General features: G+C 47.6%; 3 protein-coding genes across 3 annotated transcripts in view; 2 read left to right on the top strand and 1 right to left on the bottom strand.

The window, feature by feature from the left end:
* Positions 1–21476, bottom strand: part of LOC133372951 (basigin-like) — a gene marked incomplete at its 5' end in the record, with an annotated part of 80424 nt that overhangs the window by 29359 nt on the left and 29589 nt on the right.
* LOC133372745 (uncharacterized) lies at positions 1566–7033 on the top strand. The gene is made up of 4 exons (XM_061601806.1): positions 1566–2096; positions 4598–4694; positions 5448–5496; positions 6068–7033. The coding sequence occupies exons 1-4, from the start codon at positions 1566–1568 to the stop codon at positions 6198–6200; spliced, it is 810 nt and encodes a 269-aa protein (XP_061457790.1). The 3' UTR covers positions 6201–7033.
* Positions 10732–18015, top strand: LOC133372437 (myosin-2 heavy chain, non muscle-like). Its single transcript, XM_061601051.1, has 5 exons — positions 10732–11061; positions 14952–15048; positions 15203–15335; positions 16683–16815; positions 17508–18015. The coding sequence occupies exons 1-5, from the start codon at positions 10732–10734 to the stop codon at positions 17529–17531; spliced, it is 717 nt and encodes a 238-aa protein (XP_061457035.1). The 3' UTR covers positions 17532–18015.

The following is a 21476-nucleotide window of genomic DNA, read 5'->3' as shown; positions in this document are numbered from 1 at the left end:
TATCAATACCTTGGCACAGTCATTAACCAAAACGGAGACAATAGTCAAGAAATTAGGCTAGGACTGGGGAGGGCAGCTATTGAGAACTCACATGCAAATATGTATCACTGAACACTAAAGTCAGGAGCATTCAGACCATGGTATTCCCCATCTCTATGTATGGATGTGAAAGTTGGACAGTTAAAAGAGCAGATAAGAGAAAGATCAACTCCTTTGAAATGTGGTGTTGGAGGAGAGCTTTGCGGATACCATGGACGGCGAAAAAGACAAATCATTGGGTGTTAGAACAAATCAAACCAGAACTATCACTAGAAGCTAAATGATGAAACTGAGGTTATCATACTTTGGACACATCATGAGAAGACAGGATTCACTAGAAATTTGGTCCCCAAGCCTGGCGCTGCCCATCACCTCCGCCTTCTACCCACAATGCAAGCGGTTGGGGACAGAGAGCTATTATTCCGTAGAGGGAAGGCTGCTAGTCCTTGTGGCCTCCTCTAGTGCCTTTCTGATATTTCCAAATGGGGAAGGCTGCTTTAAATAAAACACGTACCCAGTAACTTCCCTTTTGAAGGGCTGCTCCTTGCTTGAAAATGTTCAGCAGGTGGATAAAACTTTGCAATTTTTTTTAAAAAAATCTGGAAATAGCCACTAGGTGGCACCACCAGCTCAGGTTCCCTTACAGCTCCTCTCAAGGGAGACCGCAGCAGAAGCGGTTCTGCGTAATCCGTGCTGGTTCCTGATCACGCACAGAGGGCTTGGGCCAGAGCAGGACTGGACCGCAATATCTGATGGAACGCCTCTCCCGCTATGTTCCTACCCGTTCACTCCGCTCGACGTCTAAGGCCCTTCTCCGGGTCCCAACCCATACAGAGGCCCGGAGAACAGTAACAAGATCTAGGGCCTTTTCGGTGGTGGCCCCCGAATTATGGAATGCCCTCCCAGATGAGATACGCCTGGCGCCTTCTCTGTCATCTTTTCGGCACCAGGTAAAAACCCACCTCTTCACCCAGGCATTTTAAAGTATTTAAGCTTTTAATCTTATTTTTTTTAGTTTTCTTTCACTTTGTTTATATAATGTTTATATTGTCTGTGCAATACACACTTGCTGTATTTTAAATATTGTGGTTTTATCATGTTGTACACCGCCCTGGGAGCTGCTAGCTATAGGGCGGTTTAGAAATGCAACTAAATAAAAATAAAATAATAAATAATAAGTAATAATAATTTCAGCCCGTGGGCCACATTCCCTTGTGAGCAACCTCCTGAGGTTGGGGCGTAGGGCCAGAGGAAAAATACGAGGGAGCCAATGGCTGTGACCCTGACTTTTGTACCACAGACTATATGCCAGCCACGCAAAAAAAAATGAGAGGTTTACTTACACACACACATCTTCCAACCAGTCAAGCAAGCGGCATGATCACCATCCAGAAACACACTCTAGCCACTCAAAAGCACCCGAGGCGGCACGGAGAGGTCTGGGGAGAGTGCTGAGGGCTGGACAGAGAGGCCTGGAGGGCTGCATTTGGCTCCCGGGTCTGCGGTTCCTCGCCTCCTTTGGATGAATGGAAGAACCACCCCAAAGCGGCAGAGAAATCAGCAGCTTCCCTGCATTAAGCGCCAGGAAGACGTCCCCCCGCCCCGCCCTGCCCAGCAATCCCTCCTCCTCCTTCCCTTCCCTTCCCATCCGACGGGCTCAGCTGGAAATCGACTCTCTCCAGCTACAGCCAGAGCCCCGAGGAGTCTGTGTCAAGGCTCCTGACAATGGCCTGAGACGACCACTTTTGTGCATGTGGCTTGGGAGGGGGCGTCTCTTCGGTTCCAGCTGGTTTTCTTCAGGTCGGGGGTCAGGCCGGGTTGGCTGTGCCTCCCCTGAGGTGATGGGAGTTTCGCCCAGCCGGAAGGCCTGGATCGCTGTGTCCATCGCTGAGCTGGCCATCATCCTCATCTTAGCGGCCGGGCTGGGCCACTTGGCAACCCACCATGAGAGGGGAGAGGAGAGCTGGACGGACAGCGGCATGCTGGCTTCCCTGGACAGAGTGAACCAGACCCTCCAGGAAGCCACACAGCACTGGGATGCGTGTCTGAACCGCACGGTAAGGCGGGCTCCCTTTGCACTTTAGAATCTCCTTTCATCCTCAGCCCAAGCTAATATATATGCACCCAGCTTGTCTGTGACAGTTCTGTTTTTCTTTTTCTTGTTAAATTGTTTTGCTTATGTTTGCTGCCTTGGGCTCCTTCGGGCAGAAGGCTGGGATATAAATTCTATTATTATCATCATCATCATCATCATCATCATCTTCACAACAGCCCTGTGAGGTAGGTTAAGCTGAGAGGAAGTGACTGGCCCAAAGTCACCCAGTGAGCTTCATGGCCAAGTGAGGGTTTGAACCCAGTTCTCTCCCAGGTCCTAGTCTGACTCTAACCACTATGCCATACTGCCTTCCTTTAGCTCATGAAGGCTGCAATCTTTTTCAAATTCACCTGGTAGAAAGCAAAGGCGGCCTCATTTTTCCTCTCTTAAATTCCATTCTCCACAGCCATTTGCAATTTTTCTTTTTTTGGACAAACAGAAAGTTCAGCAGTGTTTTGGAGCAAATTTTGCAGGCAATTTTGCCGAATACATTTTACAAAGCTGTTTCCCCCTTCCATAATGCATGACAGTATCCTGTTTTCATTAGTATACACATTTTGATGCCCATTTTACGCTAGTGCATGCATCTTTGCACCCATTACACAGCTGGAGAACGCCACTGCAAAATTCAGGAAAGTGCACATTTCGAAGGACGGCTGTGTTCCGCTTCTCATATTGTTTTGGAAAGCGCAAATTAGGTAGATGCACCTATAAATGAGATCTGTCCCTATTAGTAAGGCTTACTGTATGCAGAGGGACTTATTTCTGAGTAAATGTGGATGGGATTGCTCTGGGTGGCTGTCATCCTGGGTACAGATTCCTGGGAGTAACCCACATGGAACACTCTTTCATATTGACCTACACATATAGAATTGCACATCGGCTGCATCTTAGGCAGACTTTTATGGGAGTAAACCCCGCTGAACAGAGCTGAGATTTATTTAGGCCATTTCTATACTGCTTAATTATATTATTGTTATTATTATTATTAATAAAAGTATTTATATACCTCCCTCTTGCAAAACATCAAAGCAGCGTACAGCCACACAAAAACAATGAAAAGCAATCATTACAATGACAGACTACTCAAAAAAAATTGTAAACAGCTGCATAGACCTGTTGCCACAAAATAGGTCCTCAAGAGATGCCTGGAAGTAAACAGCGAGAGGGTGCCCGCCACATCTCTGCTGGCAGACCGTTCCACAGCACGGGACCAGTGACACTCAGTGCCTGACTTCTGGTGGAGGCTAGCCAGGCCTCTGTAACAAACAACAGCTCTGGATACACACACACACAATCTCTCTCTCTCTCTGAAAACTAAAACAGAAAACTAAACAGAACTAAATGCAAACCAAGACTAAAACAACAACAGATGTAACAAAACTACGCATTGTTATGTATATAAACGTTACATGAATGCAAACGACTAATCAATACAGGCCACTATCAGTTCCTTCTCCCGCTGACCCCTGCCCCTCTCAGCCTCCTGGCCCCCACCCAGGCCCCACAGAAACTCACAGCTCGCCCGTGAAATCTCGCAACCAAGAGAGCTCCTGGAAGCTGCTGGCATCACCCTACTCTTTCACCCTCTAGGCTTGCTTTTACGGGCAGGCATCCAGATGGACAGACCTGCTTCAGGCTGGCCACAGCTGTGCGCCATGCAGCATTGAGTCAGTTGCACTGCATACACCCAGTTCTAGGCTACAGTGGCTCTGGGTGGGGTGAGTTTCTCAGGGGGTCCCAAGAATGGCAAATAGGACACCCCCTCCACTCACAGTTCTTCCGCTGGCCTCTGCATGCCTCTCCTCCTCCTTTGCTGTCCAATTTTATTTATTTATTTATTATATTCATATCCCACCCTTCCTTCCACAGGAGACTGGGGTGGCAAATGGCAGGGCTCGCTTTTACAGCAGGGCTTGCTTTTACAGGGTGGCACCAAGGGCGATGGAGCTTCCTCAGGCTGCCCGCAGCCATGTCCCAGTACTTATGTCTGAATAAGCACGTGCGGGATTGTGGCTGACCCCTTTGTGAGACACTGTCGCATCCAAAACAGTTGGCCTTGTAATAGTTTCCACTGCAGCGGTTTTAAACCTTCACCCAATGTCAAGGGGGGGGAAATCACACTTTGGGGGTGTATTTTCTACCCCAGTGGGATTTCCAGTGTTTGGTAACATTTGTCTCTGTGGGACATTTTATCCACAGGTGGTTTTTTTGCTTCAAGAAGGAAAATGTTAAGTGGCAACTGGCTGAAATTTGGGGATGTTGTATGGGTGACAGTTTGTGACAATGTCCTAGAAAAGCTATTCTGTAGGTCTACTTATGTGTAAATTTCACAATGAAAACTGCACGGGGGGAGTGTTTCCCCCCACAAAATTAGAATGGCACAAGATTTTATTGTCTGTGTTGAGTGCGGTAACGAACCCTAACCAAACCCTCTTTTGTTTTTGTCTCGCCTTGGCCCAGAGAGTGCTAGAAGGAAACACCTTCAGGCTGAGCTCCAAAATGTCTCAGTTAAACACACGTTTGAGTCTGAAAGAATTCGAAATTAAAGGTCTGGAAGGTGAGATGGGCTGTTGCACAAGCTACATGGGATGCTCTGAGAACGAGGTGATTTGAGTCTTGGGGGCGACAAGCAGAGTGCAGAATGGGGGGGTAACCTTAGGCCTGGGGTTCAAATGTGGCCCTCCAGGCCCCTCTGTCTGGCCCTCGGGACTCTCCCAAGGGCCACACCCCTCCCCAGCCCTGCTCTGCAGCCTCCTCGAGTGCTTTCGCCTGGCTGGAACGTGTCCTCGAAGTGCAATAAGGCCTCTTGTTTGTCGGGATGGTTGGGGTATGTTTAAAGTCTTTCATTTATTTTGACACAGCTGGAATGTAGCGTATTGTACAAAGGTAAAGAGCCACATTGGCAGATCTGCCCACTTAGGCCTCTGGCCCCACCCACCAATGGCATGCGGCCCCCGGGAGACTGTCCGGGAGAGAATATGGCCCTGAGACTTAAAAACCTTCCTCACCCCAGTGTAGAGAGAAGACGGCAGCTACCTGTTGGGGATGCTTTGATTTGGATTCCTGCATTGAGCAGGAGGTTGGACCGGATGCCCTTACAGGGCCTTTCCAACTCTATGATTCTGTGATTCATTTACGGGATGGGGACACAGGATATTTAAGGAGGATAGAATATAAGAAGTTGCCTTCCGAGTCTGGCTGTTAGGCCATCTACCTTAGTATGTCTACACTGACTGGCAGCGGCTCTCCAGGGCATTCTGCCATTGAGCTACGGGGGTGTGTGCCATAATGTCTTTTCTCCATTTTCCAGATGAAGTTGTACTGTTGAAAAACTGGACGGAGATGCTTCAGGATGTAAAGTACGTGAGGCTCCCGTCTGGCTTATGGGGAGGGTGTCGTGGGGCATGGGGCGTGGTGAGGAATGAGGTTCCCTCTGATATTCTGGGGTGGTTAGGGCCAAACTCAGATCCAGCCAGGGTCTGCATCTCCCAATGTCTCTCCATTGATATAGAGGGATGGACAAATCTTGTTAATTTTTAACATTGTGTGGTTGGAGCACTGCATCCCAACATTTGGATACTTGCACATTTCATAAGAACATAAGAAGAGCCTGCTGGATCAGGTCAGTGGCCCATCTAGTCCAGCATCCTGTTCTCACAGTGGCCAACCAGGTGCCTGGGGGAAGCCCGCAAGCAGGACCCGAGTGCAAGAATACTCTCCCCTCCTGAGGCTTCCGGCTTTCGAGGCTTTCGAATAATGGCCATGTTTTGCTTCTCCTACCGTTTCAGAAAGTGCAAATTTGACATATTTGGCTTTAAATGCAAACTGAACTGAAATTCTCCCCCAACCCTAGAGCACTCCTTCAGCTTGGCCCCTGTGGGTTTTCCCCATGAACTGATTTAGCCCTCTCTTGCTCTCTTCCCATCGCAGCAAACGGCAGAAGGAAATCATCATCCAGCTTCAGCAGCAGCAAAAGAGGGTGTCTGGGACCAGCTGCAGAGTCCGTCTCCACAGTGGCCTGGCATTGGTGGTGCTGACCACTGGTGTGTTCCTTCTGGTTTGAGAAGCGGCCGGCCCACCTCAGAGGCTCACGCAGCCACCGCTGTTCAGATCAATGGATTAATACTTATTAAAACTTAGCCATTAAGTAAACTCCAGAGAAGGATCTCAGCAAAAGCGTCCAAGGGGTGTTTGAGCAACAGCACAGTACAAGTCCCAACAGTACAAAGTGCCTCTGAGCATAGCAAGAAGGCGGGGCTGTGGTATCACTAACACTGAAACTTAGCTGCACACCCAGGCCCCCTGTAAGCAAAGTCAAAAGGGCTTTTGGGAAAGTAAAAAGCAGGACAGAACAGGAGGGAGGAGATCTGGAGCCTGGCGCCAAGCACTTTGGGCTTGCTATGCCACCCTCTAGCCATGCCTCTGACCTCAACAGATAAGCACAACCCGGGATAAAGTCCCAAACACCATGCGCAGATGAGAAATAACACCTACACTGTTAGAGTTTTTGGTACTGCAGAGGAGTACAGAAATAATTGCTCTGTTAAGGTTGGTAGTTGAAAGAATGAAGAAACTTAGGTTTATTACTACAAAGAGGTTGAGTCATGCATGCTGAAGCAGCCATGCAGCTTCCACTCAGGGAGCCATCACTAACCAACTGAGAAACAGCAACAGGAAGAGAAGGGAGGACGGGGAGGAGCAAAGCCTGCAAAAACAACAAATGGTTTAGAGCAGGAATCAGTAGTTGGTTCTCATAAGTGTTGCAGTTATTTTGCTTTAATATAAGTAAATATTTTTCAGAACTAATCAATATCCCCTGATGAAAGCCTTGATTGGGCTGAAACGCGTTGGGCATATTCTAATATTGTTTATACAATAAATATTATTTTGAAGAACTATTTTTGACTTTCCCGTTTAGTCACATAGCCTAAGAACACCAGAAGAGCCTTTCCGCTGGATCAAGCCAAAGACCCATCAAGTCCAACACCCTCTCTAGCTGCTCGTGGGACATTTGGGGGAGGTTGCTGCTGCTGTTGGTTAAATGGAGCCTTCGTAGTTAGAGGCAGTGTATCACCGAATACCACTTTTGCCACTGTTGGTGTAACAGAATAAGTGGTGCGGGTAGGCTTTTAAAAGAAGACCTTAGACCAGCGGTTCCAAATTCCCCTTTCCCCCTCCCCGACCAATTACTGATGGTCTCAACGAACCACTTAATGATTTTTCTGCCCGTAGTAGCAATCGTAATGTGCCGTGCTGGATACTGTATGATTTTTAGTTGTATTTTAAATCCCTTCTTTTATTTCTTATAGTGCATTTTATAGCATTGCATTCTGCATTCCAGAGAATGCAACGAAGTACTATATCAGAAATAAAAGGAGCAGTAAAAATATAACTCAAGGCCAGCCACCTAACCTAACATTTGCTGGCTGGGTTTTGGAAAGCTAACTCTTTGAAGAAAGGCCTTGACCTAGAAGCGATTGGGTAACCTATATAATCACATCTATATCTCCAGGTTCATCAGTGGGTATAAATATACTCCGAGACTCTTGTTTGGCTGGAGACTAGTTCTCTGTGTGGTCGGTGTGAAGGAATCCGGCTGGTGTTTGCAAGGGGTTACTGTGGCGGGGTGCAGCTCTTAGTTGGTTATTTATTTTGAATGACTAACAATGCCGTTTTGTGGAGAAGGTTGTACTTTTGTCTTTGATTTCTATTCATAATGTTTAAGAGAATATTTTCTTTTTCTGTAATTTATGCTGTCTTGAATGTGTCTTAGTTTTGACATGTAACTAATGTGTTCTTTTACTACTTTGTGATGTTTTTATTGATGCTTTAATCTAGGCTGTAAACCGCTTTGAGATTTCCCCCCAAAAAACATAAAGCAGTATAGAAATACTTATAAACAATTCTAAATAAATAAATAAGTAAATTTGAATATTAATATTCAAACGCAGACATGTCATGGACCACCTGGATGAAGCTCATGGACCATTGGTGGTCCACAGACCATGGTTTGGGAACACCTGCCTTAGACTTAATTGTCTTAGAGTGCCCCCTCTAGTTGTCCAGGGTCTCAGGGGATCTTAGACCCCTTACTTTTTTGAGAGCAGGGTCCCTTTGTCTCCAGCATCCTATAAGACAATCAGCATGAAAGGGGAGTGTGTTAGCCACTGAGAAGAGTCTTCTAACATGCTTCCTTGTCCTCTCCTGCTGATTGGAGCCAATCAGAGTAGAAAGGAGGTGAGTCAGCTACTGAGAAGACTCTTCTTAGCAGCTAAGACTCCCATTTCATGCTTATTTATTTTTATTTATTTATTTATTTTCATTTCTAGACCGCCCATAGCTAATAGCTCTCTGGGCGGTGTACAAAACGAGATTAAAATACAATATAGAATAAAATCAGTAACAGAAAGGAACACATTAAACTAAAACATTAAACATAAAACATTGAACATTAAAATGCCTGGGAGTACAGCCAGGTCTTAACCTGGCACCTAAAAGAAAGAACCGTAGGCGCCAGGCGTATTTACTCCGGTAAGCTGTTCCATAATTCGGGGGCCACCACAGAAAAGGCCCTAGTTCTAGTAACAGTCCTCCGGGCATCCTGGTGAGTTGGTACCCGGAGGAGGGCCTTAGATACTGAACGAAGTGAGCGGGTAGGTTCATAGCGGGAGAGGCGTTCCACAAGGTATTGCGGTCCCACACCGTGTAAGGCTTTATAGGTCAACACCAACACCTTGAATCTAGCTCGGAAACAAATGGGTAGCCTAGGCATATACGTGTCATCGTGGGTGAAGGAATTAACAAGGATCTCATTCTCAACCCAGCAGCAAAAAAGGGGTATGTGTCTGTGAGTAACATGAAGAGGCCCTGCACTTCTGAATTTGCCACTACACTACACTACACTACACAGCCATGTGCATTCCTTTAGTTGTGCAGCGCACAATTAATATTTCTCTTTTCTTCTGTCCCCTCCTTCTGCAGTTCCTTGCTTTACAACTGTTTCTACAATCTATTTGGGGCTTTTTAGTTGAGAGAAAAAGTTGAGCCGGAGGCGACATGACAGAAGGGTATAAAATGATGCAAAGCATGGAGAGAGCGGATAGAGAACAAGTTTTTCTCCCTCTCGCATGATGCTAGAACTTGTGGACATCCGAGGAAGCCGAATGCCGGAAGATTCAGGACAGACAAAAGAAAGGACTTGTTTGCGCAGCGCAAAGTTAAACTATGGAACTCCCACAAGAGGCAGTGATGGCCACCAGTTTGGATGGCTTTAAAGAGGGTTAGACGCATTCATGGAGGAGAAGATTATCAGTGGCTACTAAATAAAACAAAACAAAACAGCAATTCCCTTAAAACAAAGAGGAATTTGCTTCCAAGTAAACAGGCATAGGATCGTGCCTGTCTGTGCACCTGTGGTCTGATCCAGCCTGGCTACTGTTCGGTGCAGGGTTTGGCATTTCCAAATACGGACCGGTGCATGGGTTGGGACATCTGTTTGCCATCACGCTTGCCAAAATTACTAGGTGCCGTGTGGAGGCTTAAAAAGGAGCAAGTGGCTGCCCTTCCAGGCTTACAATCTAAAATTGGCTTTAAAAAAGAGACAAGAAAGGAACTGTAGAGGGCATCTTATTTGACTTTGAGATGGTGGACTTGATGGAAAGGGAGTCAGGACGAGGCATGGGTGAATCCGTCAGTTCCAGTGTCCCTCAGTTGCTCAAGTTTCCAATAATCGGATCCTCACATTTCAGCATTCAGTCTGCAATGTTTTTTAACTCCTCATGAAAATTCTTTCAGCAATTTCTTCTAATATACACGTTAGCATGCAGTTTTAAATCATCTGCACATTTTTTTTGGCAAAACAATTCCCCCAATATAATGCTTTTTTGTAAGTTACCTTTACTAATATATGCATTTTTATGCATACTTTAGCCTTGGTATGTGCATTTTTGCATGCATGACAGGGCAGGAGAATTGCTTTGCAAAATCTGGAGAAGTGTAAATTTCAAAGGGGAGCTGCGTTTTGGTTTGCGGATCGTTTCAGAAAGCGCGTGTTAGGTAGGTTCCCCTTTAAATGTGCACTGAATCAAATCACACACACCCCAGTCCCTACATCAGGATTTAACTACTTGTCGTCATTTGTTTTGTTCTCTGTGCATGGTCAGAGGCAGTATTGCCTTTGAAGACCAGTTGCTGGAAACCGTGAGAGGGGAGAGTGCTCTGTTGCTTTTGGGTCCTGCTTTCGGGCTTCTTCCCATTGGGGGCACCTGGTTGGCCATTGTGAGAGGAAGAGGCTGGACTAGATGGGCCCCTTTTGGCCTGATCCAACTCTCCTGAGGTTCTTATCCTCCAGGACTGAATCGAGTCTCTCTCCCGTTCCTAGTTAGGACTAATGCTCCCCCACCCACTCTTGGAGAAACACACTGTAAATAATCCTGGCATGGTTTTCTTAACTGTGGCTTGCGGTGAGCCACAAATTAAGGGTTTGCATGAGCCTAGAGGAACCCACACAGAGCAAGTCTGGCGAGCGGAGGGCAGCGAGGGCTGCACAGTCTCGGCAAGTCAGCAGCAGAAGGGGGTGCCGTCCAGAGAAGCCAATGGATCCCTCAGCCACCAAAGCCACACTGAAAGCGCTGGGCTTGTGCGCCGTGCTGCTGGTGGTGGTGGCGGCCATCACCGTCTCCGTGGCTGTGATGGTGTGGCGCTCCGAAGCGGCCCGACAGCTGAAAGCCTGCCGGGAACGGGTGTCGAACGAGACGGCGGCCTTGACAGACCGGGTGGCCGAGCTGGAAAAGGAAAGAGCTGGGCACGGGAAGCAACTGGACAAACTGGCCCAGAGGGAGAAAGACCTGCAGAAGCAGCTGAGCCAAGCCAAAGGTGGCCAGAAGAGGCTCAATGCCACCTTGATGGGCTGCTTGGAGAACGTGGTATTTTTTGAAGGGGGGGAGGGAAGGTAGGGGGAACGGAGGGACATAGGGAGTTGCCTTACACTGAGTTAGACTACTGGTCCATCTAGCTCAGTATTGCCTACACTGCCTGGCAGCAGCACTCCAGGATTTCAGGCAGGGAGTCTGTCTCTCTCAGCCCTATCTGGAGATGCCATGGGGGACTGAACTGGGGCCTTCTACATGCAAGGCAGGTGCTCTGCCGCTGAGCTATGCCCCTTCACCCAGTATTGCGTCTGATCATTGGTCCAGTTTGCTCAGTATTGCATGCGCTGACTGGCAGTGTCTCTCCAGGCTTTCAGGCAGGGAGTCTCTCCCAGCCCCTACCTGGAGATGCCGGAGACTGAACCTGGATGCAAGGCAGATGCTCTCACCACTGAGCATCGCTCCCTCCCCAATAACCCTGCTTATCTTCACAGTGGGCTGACTCCGTGAGAGCCCTGCTCTGTCACACCACAGGGGGCCCTTCTAGTCTAGCCTCTTCCTCCCATTCCCAAAGTGACTGATGGGACGCTTCCCAAAAGCCCAGAAGCAGAGTGCTGAAGGCAACCTCCCTCTCCTGCTGTTTGCCACCAGCATGTTGCCAGTCCCTGGTGCTCAGTAATCAGAGAAAGACTGCGCCTGTACATGGGAGATTCCATTTAGCTACCATAGTTAACAGCCACTCGTCCTTCATAAATATGTCTAATCCCCTTATAAATCCCTCTAATTCAGAGACCATCCCCACCGCTGGTGGAAGAGAGGTCCATCAATTCATGAAAACATTGCGTGAGGAAAGGAATGGATGAATCAGCCAACTACATTCTGTCTTCGCTTCCCAGTCTTAAGTTCAGCAGTTTGCCTCACGTCCACATCAGTTTGAGACTTTTTAAAAAATTAAGTCTGCATGAAAATTTGGCATGCATTTGCACAGTGCACAAGCAATTTTTCCATTGTGTGTGAGTTGCTCACCAAGACGTGCATTTGGGGGTTTGCTCAAGCCTTGGTTTGGAATGTGTGCATGAGAGCAACCTGAACAAATCTCCCCCAAATAAATTCAATTTGTTAGTCCTACATTTACTGGCTACCCATTTCGAAAAGGAACTCATCTAGCAATATGGGAAGCCACAGAAGATGTTCAGGACACATCAAAGTTCAGCTATTAAGCCAGGGCGGGTGACAGGGAATTTTGGGGTCCACGGGACTGGGGGTCCTAAAGAAATTTAGGATGCAGACTTGTAGCAAAAAGATATCTGGACAGGGAGGATCTCACCTCAGTTGTCCATGCTCTGGTAACTTCTCGATTGGATTACTGCAATGCGCTCTACGTAGGGCTGCCTTTAAAGACGGTTCGGAAGCTGCAGCTAGCGCAGAATGCGGCGGCCAGACTGATAACGAGGACCAGGCGGTCTGAACATACCTGTTCTGGCCCGCCTGCACTGGCTACCAATATGTTTCCAGGCCAGATTTAAAGTGCTGGTTTTAACCTATAAAGCCTTATACGGCGCAGGACCACAATACCTGCTGGAACGCCTCTCTCGATACGAACCTGCCAGTACACTACATTCCACATCGAAGGCCCTCCTCCGAGTTCCGACTCATAGGGAAGCTCGGAGGATGATAACAAGAACTAGGGCCTTCTCAGTGGTGGCCCCCGAACTGTGAAATAGTCTTCCCAATGAGGTGCGCTTGGCACCGACGTTGCTATCTTTTCGGCGCCAAGTTAAAACCTTCCTCTTTTCTCAGGCATTTTAGTCTATTTTAATATTTTAAATATGTTTAACTGATTTTAGATTTGTGGATGCCTACATACATGTTCCTTGCACTGAATTATTGGATTTTATTGTGTATATTTATATTCCTCTGTTGTACACCGCCCAGAGAGCTATGCTAGTCGGGCGGTACAGAAATTCAACAAATAAATAAATAGGCCTTTATTTAGTAAGAAACATACTGAAAGTCAGTTTCTCATGATATTCGATGGAGCTCTGCCACATGGCACTGCTGCCTAGATTTTTATACCCTCCAGTACAAAGAAATTAGCATCTTCCAATCTAAAAGTTACTCATAAGTATTACATAGACATTATGCTGCCTACATTAAGATCTAGCCAACCAGATAATATTCAGAAAATAGAAAACCAACCCATCACTTCTATGACCTCATACATTCCAAAGCTGACCTTGCCTGACCCTTTGGAGACACAGATACTGCTGTACCAGAGTCTTACTCTCTTTATCTTATCTCCTGGTCCTAGCTGTACCAGCATACCATACACTCTAAGAAGGGCCCCCAAAGAAACAGCATCAAGCAGAGGAAGAGAGAATTTTAGCTTTGGTTTACTTATTATCCCTAAAGAATATAGTTTATTTATTTATTATAAGGGATTTATTATCAAGGGGAAGCCAGTGGACCCTTCAGAGGACGCTGGGCTATGACTCGAATTGCCCCTGATGCCTTGGCCATGCTGGGGCTATGGGGCGCTGGAGTGCAGTGACCGCTGGAGGGCACCAGGCCCCAAATCCTTGGCCTGCAGAGTCCTGGAACAGCAGCGCTGGACATCCTTTTGTCAGAAGCCCTATTTTAAGATGTTCTGGTGAGACAACAAAACCTTCAAAAAAGTCAACGCCACAGCTGATTCCTAGACTGGCACACGCCCGCCCCAGGCTTCTTTCTCAGGCACACGTATAATTTTTGTACGCCTCCAGGTGCTCACTAAGAGCTGGAATGCCACACACATATATTTTTAAAATGTTGCTGCCCCAGCTGGAAGAAAGCAAGGCTCCAGAGACCTTGGGAGGATCTTGCAGGCCTCTCAGAGAAATGTAAACAGACACAACGGCAGCGCTTTCCGGAGAAAAACAAAGGACAGGCCACTAGAGGGTCCCGCTCCGGAAAATCAATCACGCACCCCCTTCATTGTTCTCTCAAAGCAACTTCCTTTGGAGGTGGGGGGGAGGGAAGGGGGCAGTTGGAGAGGCTTTGCGGCCACCTGAGCTGAAGCGGAGTCCATTTCCTTTGCCACTGATTGTCCCCATTTGCTAAGGATTTGGAAGCGGTGCAGCTTCCGGACTGCGTCAGTTTTATTTTTGAGCTGCTGCGCCTTACTGATGTGCATGTGCTCTCCTGCGCGTTGGGGAGCTCCCCGTGGTGGAGTGGTCAGCTTTAAAGTGCAGGAGCTCGTCGTTACGGTCCCCATCGCCACGCCTCCCCTGGAGACTCCACAGATATGGCCAGTGGTGCCCATTTGGGGCCCCAAAGTAGGCGAGGCCAGAGCCAAGGAGAGGCGGAGCCAGCTCATTCTAGTTTTGCCCCCCTCCCTGGCTGAGTTCTGCAAGAGGCGACACTGAAACTGAGGAGGAGGAATGGGAAGCCGTGGCAAACTGCACAAGTGCCGTACTCTGCACAGCATTGAGAATTTTATTCTTATCTTCTTTGGAAGAAAGAAGGATCTCTAAAGCGTCCGTTCTGGAGGCCAGGCAATTCCGAACTCCAAAATCCGGGCATCAGTTCAGATGAGGTGGATTTGGGGGACGTTCCAGATTGGAAGGAACAGGCCCACCTGTCACGATCTCAATTTCCCAAGCCTCATACTGTTGAGACCAGCTTTCCTCAACCTGGTGCCCTCTACCAGTCCCTCAGCCAGCATAGCCAACAGTCAAGGATGACAGTCCAGCAACATTGGGAGGGTCACCAGGCTGTGGGAGGCTCATCCACACCCACAATAGGACTTACTCGTGTCTTTAAAGAAAGGGGTGTGGCAAGGTGGGAGGGATCTATGCGGGTGTGGTTAAAAAGAAGGGGCGGAGCTACAAGGAAGTGTCCCAAGTGCATCTCTTAGAGATCTGCCCCTCTCCCGCTGTTTATACCATTAATGCCCCCCATTCTTGCAGACCCTTTTGGATGCCAACCTGTCAGCCCTCCGCAATGAAATGTCCACCCTTCAGGCCGAAGGGATGGAGATGGACAGTCGGAACAGCGCCTTGCTAGGTAAGCCACACCACCAGAGCAGTTTGCAGAACTTCCAATGTGGGCACAGTATGTAAGAAGTGCTACAATTGCGTACTGGGGTGGGGGAAGGATTCAGATGGTGTTTTGGGGCAGAGTGCTATTTGTCGCCCACTCTCTCGGCTTGTACCTGCAGTGGAAAGGGCCCAGTGGCAGCAGAAGGTGGCAGGCCTGGAAGAGAGACTAGAGTCGGCTGCGGGAGGGCGGGCCGCTGCGGAGGCGGAGAGGGAACACTGCGATGCCCGGGAGAAGGCGCTCCAGGAAAGCGTGTGAGTCGAGTCGCTTTCATCTCAGTGCGGGGTTGGGGAAAACTTTTCCAGCCCGAGGGCCGCATTCCCTTCTGGGCAGCCTTCTGGGGGCCGAATGCCTGTGGTGGGCGGAGCAACCAATGTCAATTTTACCTTACTACAGTAGACTAGTGTCTATACACCCTCTGTGTCGAAAGAATGATAGGAACGGAGGAAGGCGACTTATATCAGGTGAGCCTAATTGGTCCATCTAGCTCAGTATTGTCTACACTGACTGGCAGCAGCTCTCCAGCATTTTCTCCCAGTCTACCTGGAGATGCCATTGGGGACTGAGGCTGGGAACCTTCTGCCTGCAAGGCAGATGCTCTACCCACTGAGCTACAGATCTTCCCCAATCATAGGTTGTAGGTGATGGGAAAAGCCAAACTGCCTGTGATCCGGGAAAGTTGCTGCCAGTCAGAGTAGACAGTGATGGCCTAAATGGAGCAGGGCTCTGGCTCGATATAAAGTAGCTTTCTGCGTTCCTCATTAACCTAGCCTTTTATTTAGAACCATGAGGACTGCAGCCTTACTTTATTTTTAGGAGAAGGACCACAGCTCAATGGTAGAACCTCTGATTTGTACACAGAAGGTCCTAGATTCAGTCCCTGGCATGTCCAGGTAGGGCTGGGAGAGACTCCCACTTGAAACCTTGGAATGCCAACCCCAGCCAGGGTAGAGCAGGGCTAGGGATGGGCTAACCTATCCTCCTCAGCTTCCCTCCATTTCTCACATTTCCCAAACAGTAATTTATTTATTTGTTTGTTCTTAAAGCCCGGGTGAAAATTCACCTGCGTATCAGTGCAAACGTCTCATATATGCACATTTTTGCAAAGCCGTTCTCTCAACGTAATGCATTTTTGCATGGGATTTTTCACAAGTGCATGCATTTATACGCACACCTTACAGGGCTGGAGGACTGCATTGCAAAGTCTGGAGAAGCGCGGATTTCGAAGGATGGCTGAGTTTCAGTTCGCACATTGCTTCAGAAAGCATGGATTAGATTCCTCTGAAAGTGAACTGAGTAGAACTTCCTCCCCCGTCCCCTAGCCAGCAGCAAAGGCTGGTGGCCCTTGGGACTGGCAGGGCGGAATGCCGGGAGACCAGCTGTAGGTGGAGCCAGAGCCAATGACAGGCAGAGCTGCCCCCTGATTGGTTGCGAGATGGAAGGCCAGTGGGGGCTGGCTGAGGGCAAGGCCTTGTTTGCCCTACTGGGCCATCTCCACCGCTAACCAGGGACAGGCTGACAGTTGATTGGCAGGGTGGGGTACAACCATGAGAGAGGTGAATTTTCCCCTTTCTGACTGTGTCTTTTCCGCCTCTCCCCAGGCAGAGCTACCTGTCTGAGATCGCCTCCCTCCAGCGCCGCCTCCACGGCCGCTTCTCCTCCACCCGCCGCAGGTGCCTGCCGTTCGGGTACTTATTGTGGGGGCTGGCAAGCTTTTGCGTTCTGTACCCGCTCGTAAGTTTTTGGAGCAGAGAGGGTTCCTCTGGGGTGATCCCTCATGCAAGGGTAGCAATCACTTGGCCACAAAAGAGAGACATGGACTCATAGAATAGTAAAGTTGGAAGGGCCCTGTAAGGTCATTGAGTCCAACCCCCTGCTGAATGCAGGAATCCAAATTAAAGCATTCCTGGCAGGTGGCTGTCCAGCTGTCTCTTGAAGCCTTCAGTGTTGGAGAGCCCACCACCTCCCTAGGTCATTGTTTCCATTGTCATACTGCTCTAACAGTTAGGGAGTTTTTCCTGATATTAATCCGAAATCTGGCTCTCTGTGTTTAAATTTCAGAAAGGGCAGTTACGAGAAAGAAAGTGCTTATCTCATTTCCTGAAAAAGCCCCTTGCCCTTAATGCAAATTGTACGCAGGAGAACTGCTTAGTAAACAGATGGGGAATCTCAAGCTCCTGGCTGTCAAAGGCTTCCCATCTGGCCCCCGCAGCCGGAGGGAGAAAGCAGCAGATCGCAAGTGTTAAGGCCCCAATACGGATCGGGACCTTGACTTGGGAGGGAAAGGGACTTTAACCCTTTGCCTCCCACTGTAGTCCAAATCCAGATTGGGTCCCAGCCTTCCATTTTGCATTGCAAAAAAATAAAAATAAAATCTCCTTCGCGGTTTTGTTTTTAACTCACTTCCGTTGATTTCTGTCTTTCAGGAAGGGCTGACTTCTCTCTTCTAGAACGTACCAGCACCTTTGAGGTGATGGGAACGGATGGGAGATTGTGTAATCCCATTCCCCCCCTCAAAGCCTAAATGTTCCAATCATGGATCTACACCATATTCGGCCGCAACCTTTGGGAAATGATGCTTTTTTGGTGGGAGGGGGGCACAGGGGTGATGAACCAGCTCAGAGTCCTCCAGAAGATCAAAGCTGGATTACTCGGATCTCTGGGGTTGCAATTTCGTGCTCAATTAAAAGGCTGCTTTCCTACCATCCCCAGCTGGCTGTTTCCCTTCCTCTCTCTCCAGCTTTCATTCTCACCCATGGAAGCAAGGAACAAACACCACAGTCTAAAGGGGGAATGGAGAAAGCTCACGTCCAGGGGCCAAATGTGGCCCTCAGGACTCGCTCCGCACACCAGCAGCCCTGCATTGCCCTCATATTTTTCTCTGCAGTTTCTGCAAGCAGCTTCTCCTGTGCTGTGCATGAGTTGACCGCCAGAGAGGGCCGCAAGATTACTGTATGCTCAGAGCCATCTGCAGGGACAGACAAGTTTGAGCGTCTCTGCATTCTTCATTTTCCTGATCTTTAACTGCAGTTTGTCCCATTTCTACACCAGTTCGTGAATCTTTTGCAAAGTCCCCACAACCAAGTGCATTTCTTGAAACATTGGCACTCTTGGATGCCATCTTACCTAATGTTTTTGCAAGCTACTTCCCCAAATATAATGCATTTTTTAAACATTTTTTCACAAAGATATACTTTGCTATGCTCCATTCCCCCTAATATAGGAAGGGTTTTTTTGGTACACATTGTGATCTGTATTGCAGAATTTAGGAAAGTGCAAATTTCAGAGGATAGCTGTGACACAGCCGATGTATTAGCTCAGGAAGTGAACAGTAGGTCACTGGGAGAAGCTATAATTGGCAGATTCACCCACTGCTACTTACGATATGTCTTTTTGGATGGAAGCTTGGATGTAGACCACTTGAAAATGGCTGGGGGTCTTGGGGGACCACTTAAAAGAGTGCAAGGTGCTGCAGGATTTTTAATTGTATTTTCATTGCTTCTTTTCTCTCTCATCTTGTATTTTATTGCATTTCCATTTGCATCCTGGGGAATTCAAACTGTCATGCGATAGAATCCAAGGTGAGAAAGAAAAGAAGCAATTAGAATACAATTTGCAACCAGCACAAATCTATAATATGGACATGCCGTGGACCACCTGCATGAAGCCTGGGGGGCCCTGGTGCACCACGGACCACATTTTGGGAAGCCCTGATTTAGTGAGGATGTTTTTAAAGGATGACATCACGTTCATGGATTTGCATCTTTCCCTTTTGCTGTGAGCCGCCCTGTGGATTTTCCAGAGGACAGTGTACAAATAATCGAAATAAAGATAGAAATCTACACTCATCACCTGGAGACAAATAACTGGCTGTATTGGGTTAATCTCCTGAAGTTCTTCTATGCTTTCAAGTGTTCTTGGCTTGTTTCCCAAGAGTCCTCCCAAAACACGTCAAACACACGACAAAACAAGCAAGCAAACCTTTCCTGGTATTAATCACCATCCCCTAGCACGGCTCCCCTGTAACAACTTTAATTTCCTCCACCTTGCTCTTCATAACTCTGTGGAGTGCCAAACTAGCTTTAGACAAGGCATAACCCTATTTACTTAGAACATTTTGTACCCGCTCTTTTCAGTCACTAAAAGGCTCCCCATGCAGCGTACGTGTCGTCAATTAAAACAAAATAATCTAAAAGACACGGCACAAAAGGAAAAAGGGATAAGGTGGGAAGATGGGGGAAAAGCAACCTAGGGGGCCAATTCTTAAGTAAATAAGTATTATAGGAAGCATCAGGCAATTTCCCCTTCATAGAGGAGGATCCTGGGTGTGTGGAGGTGGAGTGTCCCAAAACACTATAGGAACTGTCTGAGTTTTCCCTCCCAGGCTGTAAGGGAGGTGGCTGACTTTTGCTATTTCTAGCTTTGAAAAGGAAGCTGCAGTAGCCGAAAATGAAATCCGATTGTTCAACAGTAACTCAGAGCTGACCAGACTTCTACTCCTTAGACTTTGGGGGAGGAATGGCAATTAAAGCTATTGAAGGTCTGAAACACATTCCCTGCAAGGAACAGGGTGGCCATTTATGCATTGCTAAGGGTAGAAAGATCCCTCTGTTTCTTGTTTTCCAATCTTAAATTCAGTTCTCCACATTTCTGTAGCAATTTGCTATCCATATGGAAATTCTTCAGCATTTTGGTGTGAATTTCTGCTAATAAACTCATTTTTTGGTATGCAGTTTTGACTAAGGTACATGTTTTTGCAAGCAATTGCTCCTAGTAGGATGCATTTTTGTATCCTATGTTCACTAATATGGTCTTTCCCATGCACGCTTTTCCCTAATCCGTGCATTTTTGTATGGTTGTATGGAGAACTTCATCACAAATTTGGACAAGTGCAAGGGTGGAGGGATGGCTGTTTTTTGGTTCTCATATGGTTTTTTGTTAAATCCAAACTGAATCAGATTTCTCCCTTAATCCCTTGGGAAGAGTTTTTATTTTAGGTTGGGGGGAATCTTGTTTTATTACTGTCTGAAAAGTCATTTTTTTAGAGTCCTAACCATTGACATTTCTTTGGGAGAAAATGAATACAGTTCTATTATTTATTGAGTCAACTAATTTTATAAGACTGTTCTTACTACAGCAGGAATAGAAACAATTAGGATTGCTCCTGTGGCAGAGGAAGTAGCATCCTATGTCAAAACTCACAACCAAATTAGCATTATGGATCTCCTCTCCTAAATCAATAGAATTGACCCAAAATGCTGACATGAAGTCGGAACTTCATTAAAGAAAAGAAGCATCTAGCCTCCTTTATGCCAACCTCTCACAAACGACAGTAGAACTCGAAAGACTATCATCTCATTCATTCGTCAGTTGCCCTCAAACTCCAGCAGCTGATGTCATCACTCCTGCTCTGCTGAAAGCCCCAGAACTGGGTTCATCTCTCCAAGACGCTGCTGAGCGTAAGGAGGGTTGCTTCTGTCAGAGGGCCTCTTTGGCTTATGAGATTTTGAAATGGCCATGGGATGGTAGACCTTTGGGCCTGCTCCAGACAGGCTCTTTGGATGTCCTTAACCACTACACCGCACAGCCTCCTTTGTCCAGGTAGCTACAGTTTGGGAAGGGAGCGGGGGAATGGGCTGCTGGATGTGAAGCATGGGGTTATATTCAACTAAATTTTACTCAGAGTAGGCCAGTGCTGGCTGATGCCCATTGGGACTGGTGGGGTAGCAGGAGGGGAGGGAGTCCAAACAGCAGGCGGGGCCAGAGCCAATGGGAGGCGGAGCCAGCTTGTCCCCTCCCTCCTGCCTGCTGAGTTCTACAAGGAGCAACCCTGAGATGCTGATAGGCGATACTACCTCCTGGACTGGATGTCACTAGAAAGTCAGGCGGGTGGGGGCAGACTGAGGTTGGCAGGGCAGTGCCCCAAACTGGCATGGGCCAAATGAAATTAACTGATCTAAGTCAGCCATGCAGATTCATTTCAGTGGGTCTTGGAGTACGACTGAAGTTGGAGCAGGGATGGAAAGTTCTTTCCATTGCAGTTTTTTCCTGTCCCAAATTCAGCTCTCCATTTTTCTGCTGCAAAAATCCTCATGAGAATGCTTCAGTGTTTCCGCGCAAATTTCTCCTACTAATCACACCCTTGTTTGCAGTTTTGACTGAGGTACTCATTTGTGCAAGCAATTCCTCCTATTACAAATTTCTGTATTTCCTTTCACTATTTATATTTGCATCTATGCGCACTTTCCCCTAATCTATGCATTTTCATAACCATTGTTTGGTCGGCAAAGTGCATTGCAAAATTCAGTTAAGTGCACATTTTGAAGGTCGCCTCCATTTCGGTCCTCACGTTGCTTCGGAAAGTGCGACTTCGATAGATTCAGCTGCAAATGTGA

Source organism: Rhineura floridana, chromosome 18, assembly GCF_030035675.1.
Source record: "Rhineura floridana isolate rRhiFlo1 chromosome 18, rRhiFlo1.hap2, whole genome shotgun sequence".
Classification (NCBI taxonomy): domain Eukaryota; kingdom Metazoa; phylum Chordata; class Lepidosauria; order Squamata; family Rhineuridae; genus Rhineura; species Rhineura floridana.
The sequence above is the reverse complement of the archived record's forward strand: the minus strand, read 5'-3'. Positions and strand labels throughout refer to the sequence as shown.

What these genes read in the sequence shown, in the direction of transcription:
- LOC133372745 (XM_061601806.1), top strand. Translation starts at nt 1,566, where the DNA reads ATGGAAGAACCACCCCAAAGCGGCAGAGAAATCAGCAGCTTCCCTGCA. An exon ending in ATGCGTGTCTGAACCGCACG is followed by an intron (nt 2,097 to 4,597) that starts GTAAGGCGGGCT and finishes GCCTTGGCCCAG; the next exon opens with AGAGTGCTAGAAGGAAACAC. An exon ending in GAGATGCTTCAGGATGTAAA is followed by an intron (nt 5,497 to 6,067) that starts GTACGTGAGGCT and finishes TTCCCATCGCAG; the next exon opens with CAAACGGCAGAAGGAAATCA.
- LOC133372437 (XM_061601051.1), top strand. Translation starts at nt 10,732, where the DNA reads ATGGATCCCTCAGCCACCAAAGCCACACTGAAAGCGCTGGGCTTGTGC. An exon ending in AAGGCGCTCCAGGAAAGCGT is followed by an intron (nt 15,336 to 16,682) that starts GTGAGTCGAGTC and finishes GCCTCTCCCCAG; the next exon opens with GCAGAGCTACCTGTCTGAGA. An exon ending in TTTGCGTTCTGTACCCGCTC is followed by an intron (nt 16,816 to 17,507) that starts GTAAGTTTTTGG and finishes TCTGTCTTTCAG; the next exon opens with GAAGGGCTGACTTCTCTCTT.